Below are 16,387 nucleotides of genomic sequence, written 5' to 3' on the forward strand. Positions count from 1 at the left end.
ATCCACTTATGCCCTAGGCTAACACTGGTTCTGTGATGTCAATAAACTGTCTCAGCCTCGCCAACATATCTTACACCCATCCCACAGATTCACAGAATAGTCCTCTATTGCGACCGATGTCCTTCTTCAGACTTCCAGTTACTGCCTTATCCCTCAGACAGTTGTGTGCCAAACCACTAACTGCCAGAACTCCAGTGCCAAGACATCACCGAGCACTTTGGGAAGATGAAGGCAGGCAGGTTCTTGCCATTCCTGCTTCCTGCTATTATGTTCTATCCAGCTCTCTTCTCTGCCTACCTCACTGCTCCTTGCTCCTGGGCTCCTACTGCATATACAACCCCCCCCCCTTCAGCTGGGCCAGGTAGTGCAGCCCTGTAATTCCAGCTGCTTGGGATGTTGAGGCAGGAGGATTACAAGTTCAACACCAGCCTGAGCAACTTAAGACTGTCTCAGAGGAAAAAAGTATGGAAAGACGGCAGGGAACATAGTTCAGTGGTACAGTCCTTGGCAATATGCTAGGTTCAGTCTAAAACCTGAAAGTTCTGGTCCCCACAGATGCTCAGGGTTGAAGCAGCTTTGGTTGACCAACAACAGGTGGCCTTTTCCTTGTGACTCTTGTTCCATTTTTCTAACACGGAGCAAGGCAATGGTACCCAGTGTTCTGCAGAGCCCTGAGGCCCTGGAGGAAGCCCTGTCTGAAAGTTTCTAAGAAGGATGGATTGTACTGACTTTTGGTGTTTGAATATTTCTGAGAATTTACAGCCCAGTGTACATTTCCCCTGAGCAGAGAGCTTCCTCAGATCCAGCCTGTCCACAGCTTGCTTTCAGGTTGATTACATAAGAAAATCAGCCCAGGGCTGTACTGGCCCACACCTTTCCAGAGCCTTCACTTTCCAGAGTTCAGAAAACACCAAGAGAGCTGGGTAAGCAGTTCACGGAAAGACTTCAGAGTCTCTTTGAAACTGACACACGAATGTCCCAACAGGCTGTGGGGGAAAACCTGGACATGTCCTAAAGGTAGTTTTCCCTCAGTTAGCACAGAACTGAGACTGACCTCCAGACCTCCCTGGGTTTGCCATTTTAAGTGGTTGTTATGCTACTGTTGGTAGCTCACACTGACCCTCACCCCAGGCTCTGTAAAGGACAAGCTGGGAAGAATACCCTTGCTTCTGTGACTGCTACCTGAAGGGCAGAATCTGGGCCAGCCATTGATATAACAGTCAGTGTGTGTGGTCCCCTCTGGTTTTCCTTTCTCTGCTTCTCCAAAGGACTCCCAGAGCTGGTTGTCTGCCTCCAACAAAGGAGTGAGGTGGTCATTGTTGTCTAGACCAGAGGCTTGAGGGAATGGAACCTTTGGGAAGTCACATAAGGGACATTTACAGGGTTCCTGAAGCCTTTCTACAAAGTTGGCCATGCCTCTGCCTAGGGCTTCTTTGAGGGGCAAAAAAGAAAGGCTATGGGACCATGAAGTGGCACAGTTAAATACGGTATTTATTGTGGTGTGGCTATGTGCCGATTCATGCTGTCCAGCTCCCATGGATGCTCTTCCTAGGACACTGGATCCTGGAAGTCCCAGGGCAGTTCATGAATGTGTTTTTTCTGGATGTCTCTTTTGTTTCATCCCATGGGAATTCTAAGGGACCCAGGAGAGCTTGCCCAAGAGGGTAAGCAGACGGCTGGGTTTCAGAGGGTAGCTTCAGCTGAACAGAGGTACAGAACTAAGTAGAGAGCCCAGTGTCAGCATGGAGACATCTGAGACCTGCTGAGGAAGAGAGTGAGGTAGGCCATTCAGTCAGTGCTGAGCACTATGCATAGGGCACACTGGTCTCCGGGCTGTGCCTTCCTGCCTCTGTCCCCACGTGTACAGAATTTGTTGAGTATCATGCACTGTCCAAAGGAAAAGCATGCGTCCTGTGCAACTAGACACCCTGAGGCTAGTAAGGGTGATGACTTGGGAGTCATGAGTCAAGAAGGTGACCTGATTCCCATGCTGGGAACTCCCAAGCCATGTCCTGCCACCTCTCTGAGGCTTCTTGAGAATTCCAGATTCTGTCCTCACTGCCCTCAGAGACTAGCTAATGATTTTCAAGTGGCCTTGGGTTGTGGGGGGCCGGGGGGGGCTCCACTCGTTGCCCTTTGAGGTCCAGGATTACATTTCTCCCTGCTCCGGGTATATATTGTCTTGGCTTGGCCAAGAGCCCTTGACTTCTTGTTCACTGTTAGCCAAGATGTGTTTGCCCAGCCTTCTTGAGCCTTGTCACCCATGATCTCACATCGCTGGTATTAGAGGGACCTCATGGTGCTGCACTGAAGGCTGGAGACCTGTTTGGTACTGGCTGAACATTTTCTACGCTTCCTCCACCCAGCTGGGCCACTCTGGAACTAACAATGTGTAAATCACAGGCTGTGTCCTAATAGTGCCCCAGGGACTCCCCAGCACCGCAGGAAGCAAAGGACACCGGTTCATTAAATGTCTGTTTTCTGATGTTTTGTGTTGTTGTTCAGTTTAAAGTCTACTGCTTGCCGGGAGCAGGGCTTATGATGGCCCTGGCATCATGCATATAGGTGTGCAGGCAGAGGTGGAGCTTCACACAACTTGCAGTTTCAAGGCTGACAGCGATACAAGAGTCTGCTCCACAGCCTGCCTCTTAGCACCAGGGGGCTTTCACTCCTCTTTTAATTTTCTCTGCATTCCTGGTGGGACAGGAAAAAGGAATGCCAGCCAGGCTGCCAGCTGGTATGACCTGGGGGCCCGCTTCTGTAGGGAACTCTAACTGGGAGGAGATCTTGCCCTCCTCTAATCCCTGCAGCTGGCTGAGTGAGCAGAAGTCATTAGACTTGGTGGAAGAGTGTGTAGATGTGAATGTGTCTAATGGCCATTTTCTGGATGCCTTTTCATACCAGGAACCACTAAGTTCAACCAATCCCAGGCAGGTTTGATTTTGCAACCAGGGGACATTTGGCAGTGTCAGCAGGGCATTTGTAGTCGTCACAGCTTGAGGGTGTGGTTGGCCAGGGCCAGGGATATTTCTGGACATCATAGGATGCTCAAAGGTCTGAATGTCATAGTGCTAAAATACACTGATAAGTCAGTTTTTTTTTTTTAATTTTTTATTCACTTTTTTTTTTAAAATTTTTTTAATGCTCCTGAGAGAGTCAGGCCCTGTAGGGACAGATGTGCCACCTGGGAGCCTGAGAGGCACACACAGGCCTTGAGTCAGAGGTCCTCGGAGCAGTCATGGCTTTATCCTCAGACCCCTCACATGGTACATTCTCCTCAACAAGGCAGTTGTTATTGTTTCTGATCCTGTATGGGCCACTTAATAACATCCTTTAGGAAGAAACCAAGACTCTATCATGGACCTTGTGCAGTGCCCCTGGCATTCCTGCTGCTGGCTAAGGGAAGCTTTGGAGGTGCAAAGCAGAATGGATGGGGTTGGGGAAGAAGACAAGGGCCCACAGAATGGCCATACCTGTAGCTGTAACCCTGGCCATTTCCAAGATACCTACTTTTGCTTTTATTTATTTGTTTGTTTGTTTGTTTGTTTGTTTTGTTTTCAAGACAGCGTTTCTCTGTGTCCTTGGGTGTTCTGGACTCACTTTGTAGACCAGGCTGGCCTTGAACTCATAGAGATCCACCCACCTCTGCCGTGCTGGGATTATAGGCGTGCACTACCATGCCTGGGTCGACTTTTGCTTTTTATCTGTTTTTCTATGCTGAATGTCCCAATAAGACTATCTTTGTACAGAAGCAGATGGAAGGTGCTTTTGCTGGGTTGCCAAAGCCAATTAGGGACTGGCCCCTATTGGTCATGTCAGGAGAATGTATGTAGAAGGACGATGCTCTGGGGCCCAGCAGCTGGTGAATACACAGTGGTAGCCCACTATAGCCCAGTACCTGAAGTCTTGGTTACTGCACAGTCTTGTTTATTGAGAACAGTGACCGGGACAGAACAGGTGTTTCCACCCTCAGAACACTCTGTCCCCAAGCACACCCCACATTCTACTGGGAGATGTGGTCTCTCTCCACCAGCTTCTGAGTCATCACTGAGACAAGGATGTCTCAGCCCCCACACTGTTATCATAGGGGGTCAGCTGGTCTTTGCTGTGAGGCTGTCCTGTGCATTGCAGGGTCTTTAGTGGTGTCCTTGGCCTCTACTCAACAAGATGCACTAAAGGGGCATTTCATTCACAACAGTCAAAAAGGGCTTGACATACTGCAAAAGGGTCTCTAGGAAACAGATCATGCCTAGTGGAGATGGCACCCAGTGTCCTACAGCTTTGGTCTTTCAGCTTTAGGCCTTTTGCTGGCTGAAGGCCTGTCAGAAGAGGGCTTCTGGCTCCAAAGAGCAGATTGGCAAGTGCTTGAGGCATCAGGAGGCTGTACTATCTTTCAGCTCTTCTCATCGTGTGCTTTGGGCGAGAGGGTATAAGGTGGGTGAATCTGGAAGTTCAGTGAAGGAAGTAGAGGCTACCCTTGATATCCTTTAGCTTCCAAGAGAGGAGGGATGTGGTGGAGACTGGCATTGCACGGCAGTGGGGTGATGGTTTCTAGAATCTGAGGAAAACTCACCAAACTGAGCTAGCATGTTATGTATCTTGGTAAGTGCAGACGACTTTTGTAGGGCACTTTGCAAGCAAAGGGAATTGAAGTAACTGCTAGAGGTAGAAAAGTAGAGGCACGAGGCAGGGCACTACCAAAGGGGAGGGCTCACAAGCAAGGGCTGAGGAGGCTCTGTGGGAACCTAACCAGAGAGGAAGTTGAAAGTTCTCTGGCCGAGTGGAGTGTGTTTAGGGTCCCTGTGAAATGTGAAGTCTTCCATTCTCAGCATGAGAGGTGGTGTTGACAGAGCCCGGGGCTTCTGGAAGGTCTCTGAAGGCCGTGTAGGCGAGCTATCCCACGGCTAAGGTCTTGGGACTATGAACATGCTGAATTAGCAAGACTATCAGAGCATAGCTTTTCAGGCCTGCTGCCTCCGAGATGGCAGCGGCCCAGGAATGTTCACAGATATAAAACTGACTTTGTTTTTGAAATGTTCTCGATCCCGGACCCCAAAGGCTGCATAAAGACACTCTTGTGAGGTGGTTATCTACTGGGGAGAGTCACGCTGGGGCCCCAGACCAGCACACCCCATCTACCCACGACATGCCATGTACTGGCATGGGTATGAATCACAGCAGCCTGCTCTCACAGGTTGACCTGTAGATAAGGGTCACAGGGCTCCTGTGGGCTCAGGCAATTGGTTCTCGAGGCGTTTTGAAACTTTAGTTCCCTTTGCTGCCTTATCTATAGGGCCTTGAGCAGCTGGGGTTCTAACTCATACTTTGCCTGTGTTCTCCACTCACTCAGGCTTCTGTGTGCTACCTGTGACACTCTTGTTTCGTTCTTTGGCAGTCCATAAGCCTCATCCTGCTACCTGTTACTTTTACTACTTGACTGTGAATCCAGAAGATTGTGTGTTTATCTCCCAGAACTATAGATGACACCTCTCCTATCTCCAAAAGTCCTTTAGGACAGAGTTCCCAGCAATTCTGAGCTCTGCACCTGTCCGTTTCCACAGCCCTTGTTTCTTGGCCTTGTGAGGGTATGTGCTTCACTGCGAGCCATGGAGATTCCTGTTGCCGCCCTCTCTTCCCCTTCTGGGGTCTGGCTTACAAAGGGCGATTCACTTTAGAGTCTTCTTTTTCATATCTTATGAGTGTTCAGTGCCTGTCACACCCTTGGCCCAGGGTTATCCCTGTCTCCTGTTCCCTCCACTGGGGTCAGGCAGTCTGGAGTCCTGCTCAGCGGTGCATACGACAACTGTATAAGGTGACATCCAGGGGTCTTTTGGTCCCTTTGATTGTTAATCTGGGGCTCTCTGGCTTTGGGATCAGCAGCGGAGTCCTCTAGAATGTATCTAGAAGCATCAGGGCGTGCTTAGTGAGTCTGAACTAGATGTGGCACCTGCTTTTGGTTCTCCAGCCATCAGCTTTGTAGTAGCTGTGATTATGAACCTGGTCCTTTTTCAGATATCTACTACCTGCTTCCACTAGGAAGCCTGGAAATGGCTAAGGGGATGAAGGCCTCGTTGTAGCCCACAGATGGATGTGGGTGGGAAGAGAAGAGCTGGGAGGCAGTGGGGAAGCCTGGCCTTCCTATCTGTTCCATTCATAGCTTCCAAGAAAGCTATCTCACTGGGAAGTGCTAACCTTCTGGCCTTTTTTCCCTTGGTAGGTCTGTAAAAGAAGAGAAATGTCTCGAGAGTTACAGGACGTGGACCTCGCTGAGGTAAAGCCTCTGGTAGAAAAAGGAGAGGTGAGTAGAGCTGCTTCAGGCTACCCCACTACACGCTCACAGTGGGCACACATACATGTGTAGGTACATGTCATGCATAATCCAGAGTATGAACACACATTCATTTGTACACAGTATACACACATGTGAACAAGAACATACCATATAAGCAAATGTATGGAACACACACACACACACACACACACACACACACACAGAGCACAGAACAGGTATTGGTCCCCTTGGTTTCTATCTGCATTTGCTGACTCTAGTTGCTTTTGTCTATCATCCAGTCACTACCCCTGCCTCAGGGCACCGATTATGATTGGTTTACAGTGTTCCAGCCACTGTGGTCCTCTGTACCCTACTTTGTTTTCCTGGCCTCTTGGGCATTTGGCACCGCTGAGCCATCTTCTGTGCTGGAGGCTGGTGGCTCTGGCTGGTGCCTGGCTTTCTATTGGATTCAGTCTCTGAGTTGGGCAGAAAACAGGCCAGTAGCAATCCTTAACAGATGCTGGCTAGACCAGTGAGGTTTCAAGGTCCTCCCAGAACTACACTGCCCTGAGCTTCTGTGGAGTTAAGACCTTCTCCTAGCTTTCTGGATCTTTTTTGTTAAAGATGAAAACTGAAATTCATTGTGTATAGATTGAGGAAAAGGCCTCAAGGTTTCCATTAACCCTCTTGTCTCCACAAAAGACTGGATTTTAATTCAGAAATCAGATATTGGCAGCCATGAGGAAATTGCAAGAGCAGAAGAGACGTGATTCTGTTTGGGTTTCAGGAGTACTGCACACGGGTGTACTTATGGCCTAGATAGCCACCTGCAGTGTGCCGTTTCTCAAGCTTATGCTCTGCTTCAGATTTTTTTTTTTTTTTTGGTCACGTGTCCTCAGAAAAGAATCTAGAAGATGGGCCAGTTTTCTACTGGGCTGCAGATAAAACCAACATTCTCTCTTTGCAAGAACTAAGCGAAGCCCACTGAGCAGAGTTTAGATTCAAGCAATGGAGAGGAGCATGTGTATTGAGCTTTGTCTCTAACCGAGGAAACTAACCATGTAGCCATGGCTCTCTCTTCTCTCCACAGACCATCACTGGCCTCCTGCAAGAATTCGATGTTCAGGCAAGTAGAGGATGTAGTCTCCTTTTTTTATCCACTGGTCCACTGATTCCCTTCCTTTCCTTTTTCCATTGGCATGAAATAGATTGCTGTTTAAATGTGGAGTCAGCAGAGAGCAGGAAATGGGCTCAGCCTATACCCACACTTTGCAGCTTTCCCTGGAAGAAGCTGTCCAAGTTCCAACCAGGGAGGCAGGAACTAACCAGCCCCAGGAAGGTAGACAGACATATTGCTATGTGACTTTGGAGATCCGGGGTGTGTATGGGAAATGACAGATGTCCAGTGGACTTGGGACCCAGTGATGTGGACACTTTCTAATCTTGGCTGCATTAGGAAATAGGAAGCCGGGGTTCTTGGCCCAAGGTTGGAGGATCTAACCCACTCAGAGCCAGCTGGAGGGTCAATCAGGGTATTTCCAGCTTTGTCTGAGAGGCAGCTAGAGAGAGTAGAGAAACCCTGGTCTCTCCAATGTCCCGTGCCATTGTTCCCAAACATGAGTACCCTGAAGGGTGGGATAGACACATGCAGGGTTGCCTGCAGGCATGTTCACCTAGACCTCCATCAGTTCCCACCCACACCCCTTGTCTTCTGCCTGCTCTCTGCAGGTATAGGAAACCACTCTGTAACATTTTCTAGGGTCTCCCGCTTTAATGTACACTCATCCTTCCAATAGAGGTGGGGTTCTGGCCTTGACCCTAGGAGGAAAAGAAAAAATTAGAATAAGGTTTGGAAGCTTGTTTAGTTCCATCACAGCTCTGAAGGTATGAAGTGGGCCTTTGAGGGTCTTTCACCAATCTGATTGCAGGCTACTTTTCCTTTGGGGCTCCAGAGACTCCCTTGTAATCCACTGAGATAGGTAACAACTTCACAGTGCAGAGATATCCCTCTGAACCCCAGGAACCCTGTAAAGCAGGAGATTTGTCTCTATCTGCAAAGCAGAGGTAGGTGGTCTAGCCCAAACTTGTACAGCCAGCAGGAGACCCTGCAGGTTTTACCCATACAAGTATATGCTCATCTTGGCCTTTGAGAGGGAGCCCCGAGCCAAGGGAGAGTGACCATGTGAAGGCTATTTAGAGATGACACTTGTTTCCAGCCTGGAGCCCACCAGATATGGAAGACAAAAACGTAGATAGGCCTGCTGGCCCCATGTGCAGAAGCAGGAGAGCGACCACAAATGAGGTGGGGCAGCAACTTGTGTGGAGAGGATTTAGACAAGGGTTTTAGAGTCTCAGAGGCCCACTGAGGACTGCCTGTCACTTCATTCCTGCTGCTGACTGAGTACATGTGTTCTGTTTGAGTCCCTGTGGCCTGGTCCATTGCCTATCATGAGGTTGTGAATGTAGGGGAATCATACCATTAGCTGTGCCCAGCACCCAGAAGACAGAGCTTGGTCTCCAAGGAGAGTGGGGCTCATGGTGCCCCCAGTTCCACCCACATTCTTGTTAAGAAGGGGAGAGACAGCTCTGGCGAGTGACTTGCCAGAGGCTGTGGTTGCTCTAGGAGGCAGTGTCACAGCCTGCGCCTTCCTGTCTCAGACCCACAGATGTCTGGGTGGTATTGATAAAGTCACTGCCTATTTCTGTATGCACGGTGCTATACCAAGGGATTCCCAGCCAGTCAACAATCAGTAGAAGCACCATGCCAATGTAGTTCAGATGGAGAGTCCGAGGTTGAGATGGTAGAACTGGGTGTCACACCAGGTGCAGGTTTGGCTCTCCTGGAGTAGTGCATTTTTGGCTCACTGTTTCCAGGTTCTGAGCCTGTGTGTTTGATCTCCTTGCTTCCTGTGCAGTGGCTAGAGCTCCACACTGTCCATCACACTCTTTATGACTCAGGAATGTGAAGGTACTGTGGTGGTCTGGGAGCCAATGGAATGTCCTGAGGACTTTGGTTTATCTTTGGGTTCAGCCCTGCTCTGTCCTGCTGGAGACAGAGCAGGCAGAGCACACGTTGCTCGTTGGTGGTGGCTAAAACCATGACACCTGATCTTGCTTCTAATTACTGGGTCCTCTTGTCCCTTGGGGGCCCACCTGTGCAGTCAGGGCTGAGCCCCACAAGCCTCTCCCTGATTAGGGCCTGGTGACTTGCTTTCTTTGCTCTCTAGGCCTTCCTGCTCAATGCACAATTGGTATAGTAATGATCTGTTCTCAGAGAGTGTGGACCCAGAAAGCGGGGTGCGAATACCAGATGCCCCTTTCTGGTTATCAACCCAGTCTCTCCAGCCTCAGTTTCTTCCTTTGTTTAAGTGACTTTGTATTTTAGAGAAGGTAATGTCGGGGCCGTAAAACATCAGTGCTGGGAAACAGAACACCTCCCATCAAAAAACTCCATTGTGGGTTTCTTCCGATTTTCATCATGGTATAATACATAAAATAGTTGACATATTTACCACTTTTAGGGTGTGCGCTTATTGGCAATAAATGCAGAGATTTTAAAAGTTCATGTTCCCCCTCTCCCAGGCCCTTCCACCACCATTTTACCTTCTCTGAATGAGTCTGTTGTTTCCAAGGACTTTGTGTAAATGGGGCCACAAAGCAGCTGCATTTTAGTGAATGGCTAATTTCATATAGCATTATAATCTCCAAGCTCGTCGTGTTGTGGAAAAATGATGCTTCTTGTCTGTCATGAGATCCATGGCAAGCCAGGCATGTGCTCTGGGATTTCTCTGTCCACTTGTTGAGTCTTCAGGGACCTGTGCTATCATTTCATTGTCCCTGCTAATGGATGATGAGATCATGTCAACATTTGTAAGGTGGGCCCATGGGTCCAAGCCTTGCTGGAACTCTGCCCTGCAGACATTTCCTGTAGTTTCTGACCTGGGCACTCCTGTCCTTAAGACTGCACACTGACTATGGCTTACCTCTGCCGTACCTCTTTGGTCCGTCTGGCCAACCACATGCTTTGAAGTACTCCATTGATCTTATTAGGTTTTTGGAGAGGGGAGGAAGTGTTATGAGGCCTGGAATGTCTGTGCCTTCTTGGCAACCACTTAGTATCTTCATCTACTTCCTATTACTCCCATCTCATGGGAGCTGGCTTGGGGAACTTAGCTGTCTAGCCATGCCCATCTGAAGGCAGTCTGGGCTGCTACATGAGAACAGCCCCTACTTTGGCATTTTCAATGAACTTATCTGACTCTCCCTTTTCCCATGGTCTTAAAATTTTTACACATCTTTCCAATGGGTAGATATGTATGTTCCAATGCTCAGAGCTAACCAGATAGAACTCTGCCACAAGGCATAAGGATAACTCCAATATAGAGATAGTTTGACTGCCTGAGCAAGTGGTATGGGTTTTATCTCTCCTGCCTATATCACCTTGGGATATCTCCTTGTTTGAGCTGGACACTGTTCCAGCTCATATCATTCCATGTCCCTTTGCTAAAGGGCCTCTGGATCGCTTAGTGTGCCAGCCAGTGGCTGCTAGCCTGGAATGCTTCAGGAAGGATCAGTTTGTTCTGGTCCTGCTGGGGCAGCTGTCCTCAGAGGGTGTTAGCTCTGCCTGTAAGTTTGATGAATGGGGGTTATGGGAGTGTTTGGGATTTGAGCTTATTTCCTTTGACTAGGGTTCTGGAATTCAGGATGATCAAAATTGCCAGATGCCTTTGAGATGGTCCAGCCCTGACTTTTCTCCAGATGTCTAGGCCAGTGGATGCCCATCTGTCCCAGGGCCTCCTGGCTAGGTCACACACAGTGTCAGCTATCTTTGCAGAGAGATCTGTTTGAAGATGCCCATGGAGTACTATTGGTAAAGCCCTACGTTTAGGTTCAGTTGACTCCTGGAAGCATAGTAGTCCAGGAAGTTGTAAAGTTGAAAGGGCTGACATCTGAGTACAGAGAGTCTTCTGGAAACTGCTCTGTACTCTCCCCATATGTCCATATGTGAGTCTCATGCCAGCCTGATAAGGCCAATGCCCTTGCCCTCCTTGTTTTAACATCTAAGATACATCTCTCAGGAAGTCACATGATGATGATATGGGTATTGAAACTGACTTAGCTCCTACATCCAGAGCCCTAGTCTCCTCTGAAGGTAGTTTTTGGAGGGGCTCAGGTCTACTCCTGACTTCTGGCTCCAGGCTGGTTGGCTTGCTTTTGCAACAGTCTTCAGTGTCTAAGGCAGTGATTCTCAACCTTCCTAATGCTTCGACCCTTTAGTACAATTTCTCATGTTGTGGTGACCCCAATCATAAGATTATTTTGCTGTTACTTTATAACTGTAATTTTGCTGCTTTTATGAGTCATAATGTAAATATCTAATGTGCAACCCCAGAGGGGTTGTGGCCCACAGGTTGAGAACTACTGCTCTACCTCAGCCCTGTTTGTTTAAATTGCTTCCTCTGATTTGGTTTCCATGGGAATATGTTAGGGCACACAGAGCACTATGGAACATGAGCAGATGTTCCCTTTAGGGCCTCCTGGAGGGTAGAGGGCCGACAGTGTGGTTGGCCTCTGTAACTCCCCAGCTCGGTTCCTGTCTCACTGGAGCAAGCTAAGCTGGAGGCTGTTTCTTTGCCCTTCTGTTGCAAGCCCATCTGCCCCTGGGAAATGCAAACAAGCAGGAATCTGGGACTAAGTTCTTTCTCTACATCTTTGTTCCTTGTTTTCATTCCCCCATTTCATTCATTCTAGAGGGGGCAGAGCTCTCACTGTTGGTTATGATTTCTTACTCCCCCATTTCCTGTCTTTTCCTTTTCCTGGTCCTACTTTCCAGTAAGCTTCTGGGATTCAGAAACTCCATTGGCAGATGGCAGGGATGCACATCTGGGTGGATGTGGCATGCCAGCTGCCTGCTCTAGGTGTTTCCTAGCAACATTCCCTGGAACAGTCAAGGAAAGCCATGTAGGCTGAGGCTTGGAGCTCATGTCTGTCCCAGGCCAGGATCTGTCAGGCTGAGTCAGGTAGACCTTTATCTAGCAACAGGAAGTGTCATGGACTGAAGTCCTTAGTTGCCTGCTTCTCTTCCTCAAGGCTTAGTTCCAATCTGTGAAACAGATGAGGCGTGGGGATATTCCTACCACAAAGGGCATGGACAGCCTTCCATCCATGTACCTCAATCCTAGGCACAGATCACTCACTGTGCTTCTCTAGTGTATTGTGGGTAGTGATCGGTCACTCTTTTTTCTTTTCTCTGTCTGAGGAACATTCTTCTCCTGTCTGTCTTCTTTGGAGACTCCAGGTCTTCAGTGTGGCCCTGGATGTTTTTTTGTGATGGAGCTGACAGAAAGCCACAACAACTGGCTGTGGCCTGTAGCCTCTCTTCTCTTTGTCTTGGTGGGATGGTGACACAAAGGGTGATGTTGCCTTGAGTCAATGCAGTTTCATTTCTCATTGTCGCCTGTGACCCCAGGCTTGCTGGCCTGGAGAAAAGGTGGTCTACACCTCTGGCTTCCCTAGAATCTGAGAGAGTGCCATCCTCTAGTGTTTGCCTAGGGCCTTCAGGGAAGGAAGGGTGAGATCAGGGGGGGTGCAGCAGCTGCTCTCCAGAGCCCTAAATTATCCAGCCAGGGACTTAAGCCATTCTGTCTCCACAGTAATATCTCTCCAGCAGTTGCCATAACATCTAACATGGAGAGAGGTAACAATATGGAAAGTACTTCTGGGTCTTGGTTGTGGTAGCCCTTGGGGAGAGGCAGGCTTGCCTTTACCCCTGTTCTGGTTGGCTTTAGCTGTCAATTTGACACGACTGAGAATTAATTATCTGGGGAGAGAATTTCATTGCCTGGACCATACTGGCCTGTGATCGTGTCTTTGGGGGGATTGTCTTGGTTGTTATTTGATGTAGGAGAGCTCATGAAAAGTGGGTGGCACCATTCCCTAGGTGGGTTCCTGAACTGTGTAAGAAAGCCACATGCAAACCGGCTTGCCAGAAGGCAAGCAGCATCGTCTGTGTTTCCCACCATACTTTGGCTATGAGCTAAGTTTCTTAGTTGGAGGTAACCTTGTGTGGAATAGCAAAAAGGCCTGCCTTCAAGTTCCTGCCTTGACTTTCCTCAATGACTGTAATATGGAATTGTAAGCTGAGATAAACCCCTTCCTCCCTAAGCTGCGTTCAGTCAGCTGTTTGTCACAGCAGAAATGAAACTAGAGCAGCCTCAGGAAAATGAAACTAGATCAGCACCAGACTCATGGTTAAGGGCAAGGATTCTCAGACATGGCTGATAACTTAACCAATGGCATGTAATGGGCATAAGACTAGGATTGATATGTCTCATGTTACAGTTATATAAGCAAGCACGTTTGCTATTTATAATTAGTAGGTTATGAATATCACTCAGCCTCAGACTCCTTCCATCTTCCTGTTCCATCATTCCAAGTATGTAGCTTCTGTCCTCATGTTGATAACGTGGCTGCTGAATCACCAAGCCTCCCATACATATTCCAGGTAGGAAACAGGTGAAAGGACAAGAGGGAAAGAAAAAAAAAAATCCTAGTATTGATATGTTAGTTTTAAAAGTCTCCACGAAACCCCATAGATTCTGCTGGCATTTCTCTTGCTAGAGCAGTGTTTCCTGACCATCCTTGGGCACAGGGGAGAGAGGAAAAAGGCAAGATTTGCTAGACATTTTCTAGTTGGCGCACAGCTGGGGTTTATAGATCAGACACTCCCCATCTCAGGCCTCCAGAAGAGTCTGCTACTGTGTTCAGTCTCTCAGGACAGGTCTGGTAGCCAGAGAGAAGTCCTCTGGAGGTGTCTTCAGTGACAGGTGCCATTCCCCACTTGCAGGAAGTGTAGACTGGGGGCGAGAGCACGTCTCCTTGCTGGCTCACTCTATGGGCCATTGAACTTTTAAATATCCTGTCTGGGCTACCCCCTGTCAGCCTCACAGCCAGGCCTTCTCTCTGGAGGTCCCTAATGTGGTCTGGGTAGGTAGCTATGAATGGGTACCCATGATGCTAGCATTTACAACAGAGAGAGCAAGTGTGTTGTGTTGTGTGTGTGTGTGTGTGTGTGTGTGTGTGGTATGGTGGAAAGGACCTCTCTAGGCAGGTGGGGCTTTTGTCTAGATCTTTTGTGTCTGATGCACCTGCCCATGAAGGCACATGCACTGCTGTGAGGACAGGTGCATGTCCTGTAGCAAGGACAGGTGCATACTTTAGCAGGATGACAGGAGCGGGTGTTACCCTCAGTTCTTTGTGCTAGTGTAACCACACACCATTCAAGCCTCTGGGAAGAAGAACAGGGACCCAGCTTGCTAGGTGGTCCCCAGGGAGTCAAAGGACACATTGCTTACTGGTTCCCTAAATGTCTTCAAAATGGACCTTAAGAGATCAAGCTGTGAACCTGAGCCGTCTAAATCCAAGATTAGTTCAAACGCTGTGCCACCATCCTAGCTGTGTAGCTTAGGCATGTGGCTTGTCCTCCCTCAGTCTCGGTTTCCTCATCTATGGAATATGATAGTTGTTAGGCAGTGGAGTTATATGGATTCCATGAGAACATGTGAAGATACTCCAGGTGGGGTGCAGCAGTCCTTCCCTTGACCTTTCAATGTCACCCTGGCCCTGAGAAAAAGAATTTCTAGGCTTCAGAGCAAGCAAGAGATGGGATCTGTCTCATGTCTTCCTGGCTCTATGGACTCTGAGCTGGGTCTCTTGCTGTCTGCCTCTGACTTGCTGTAGCACTGAGTGTGAGGCTCTGGTGGGGAGTAAGAAACAGGTTCCCACAGCATCCCAGCAAGACCCATGATGACTCCTTAGTCATTCCTGATGACTCTTAGCACAGGGAGTTGCCTGTTCTGATTGCACACAGTTCTGCTGTGCACAGGCAGGGTCCCTGTAGAACAGGAAGACACAGCAGGGTAGTATCTCTTTCCTAGGTAGAGCGGTGATCCCTTGGAGTTAAAACTATAATCTGTAAGGCTTCTAAAGAGGTGAGCCAAATTCAGTTAGACAGATCCTCCCCAAAGCCTGTCTGAGTGGTAGTTGGTGCTGAGGGTGCCCTCTGCCTGCCTGTGTTCCCCTTCCTTTTTTCATCACTGCTGATCAGGCTCCTGGGTTGGGGACATGCTCTCCCTTCTTAGAGGTGAGGCTCAGAAGGCTTATGGAGTGGGACAAAGATTTGAAGTGTAGTATCCACAGGGAAGCTGGCTTGGCCTATTTTTAGAAGGAGCCATGTGGGTCAGCCCCTAGACAATAAAGAATGTGTCCCCACAATGGACCATTGTTTTCATGGTGGCTTCAGGGCCAGCAGATGACCCATGTCCCACGGGGCTGGGCTGTTGCTCCTGTCCTATGGATTTTTCCAGTGCTTTCTCTGGGAAGGAAAGAAGTACTGAGCCTGAAGGAGAAGGGACGCAGGGAGGCAGGGCTTCCTGTTCCAGGGGACTTATTTGGAGACAATAAGGCATATGGCTCAGGAGACCCCTTTGCTGGGGGTTTAAGTAGCTAGGTGTCCCTGCCTGTGCTTGCCAGTGCCTACCTACGCCTGACTATGTCTTCTGGTGCCTGCCTGTGCCTGCCTGAGCCTGTGCCAATGCCGGCCTGTGCTTGCTGTATCATCACTCCCTCACGGACACTGCCACAGGTTCAAATTCTTATTCCATAGAGTGGGGGTGGGAAGAAGGCTCTGGGTTTGCTTGCTTCAGAAGTCTTCAGGGTTAGGACCCCCTGTATTTCATTGTCCTGTTGGGGCTAGGGCCAGCTTTTGAGTTTATGGGCTCATGTGTGTTGGAGATAATATGTAGCCCAGGCTGTCCTCAAATTCTCCATCCTCCTGCCTTATCCTGCTCAGTGCTGGGGTTGTAGATGTGCACGGCCCAAACCACGTAGGCCAAGGTCTTGGTGAGATGCCACACTGGGGCCTGGGCATGTAGCCCAGTGGTGGAACACTTGCCTAGTAGGTTCGAGGCTCTGAGTTCCCAGTATGTGCGAAGAGCAAAAAAGAAAGCGTAGCACTCAGAGACCATATTTTGGAGGTGGGACCCTGGAAGGAGGTTCTGTTTTGTACTACTGAGTCTATATGCATTTCTTTTCTAGTACACGCATGTGTGCTCTTCC

The 16,387-nt window shown here is 48.9% G+C and overlaps 1 protein-coding gene across 2 annotated transcripts in view; it reads left to right on the forward strand.

Annotated features, from left to right (window-relative positions):
• Window positions 1-16,387, forward strand: part of Ndrg1 (N-myc downstream regulated 1) — a 44,284-nt gene that overhangs the window by 4,579 nt on the left and 23,318 nt on the right. For both annotated transcript variants that reach the window (XM_021658716.2, XM_060389329.1), the window contains exons 2-3: window positions 6,218-6,298; window positions 7,362-7,397. In XM_021658716.2, coding sequence (XP_021514391.1) covers window positions 6,236-6,298; window positions 7,362-7,397 — 99 coding nt within the window. In that variant the 5' untranslated portion in view covers window positions 6,218-6,235. The remainder of the gene's footprint in view (window positions 1-6,217; window positions 6,299-7,361; window positions 7,398-16,387) is intronic.

This window comes from Meriones unguiculatus, chromosome 8, assembly GCF_030254825.1.
Source record: "Meriones unguiculatus strain TT.TT164.6M chromosome 8, Bangor_MerUng_6.1, whole genome shotgun sequence".
Taxonomy (NCBI): domain Eukaryota; kingdom Metazoa; phylum Chordata; class Mammalia; order Rodentia; family Muridae; genus Meriones; species Meriones unguiculatus.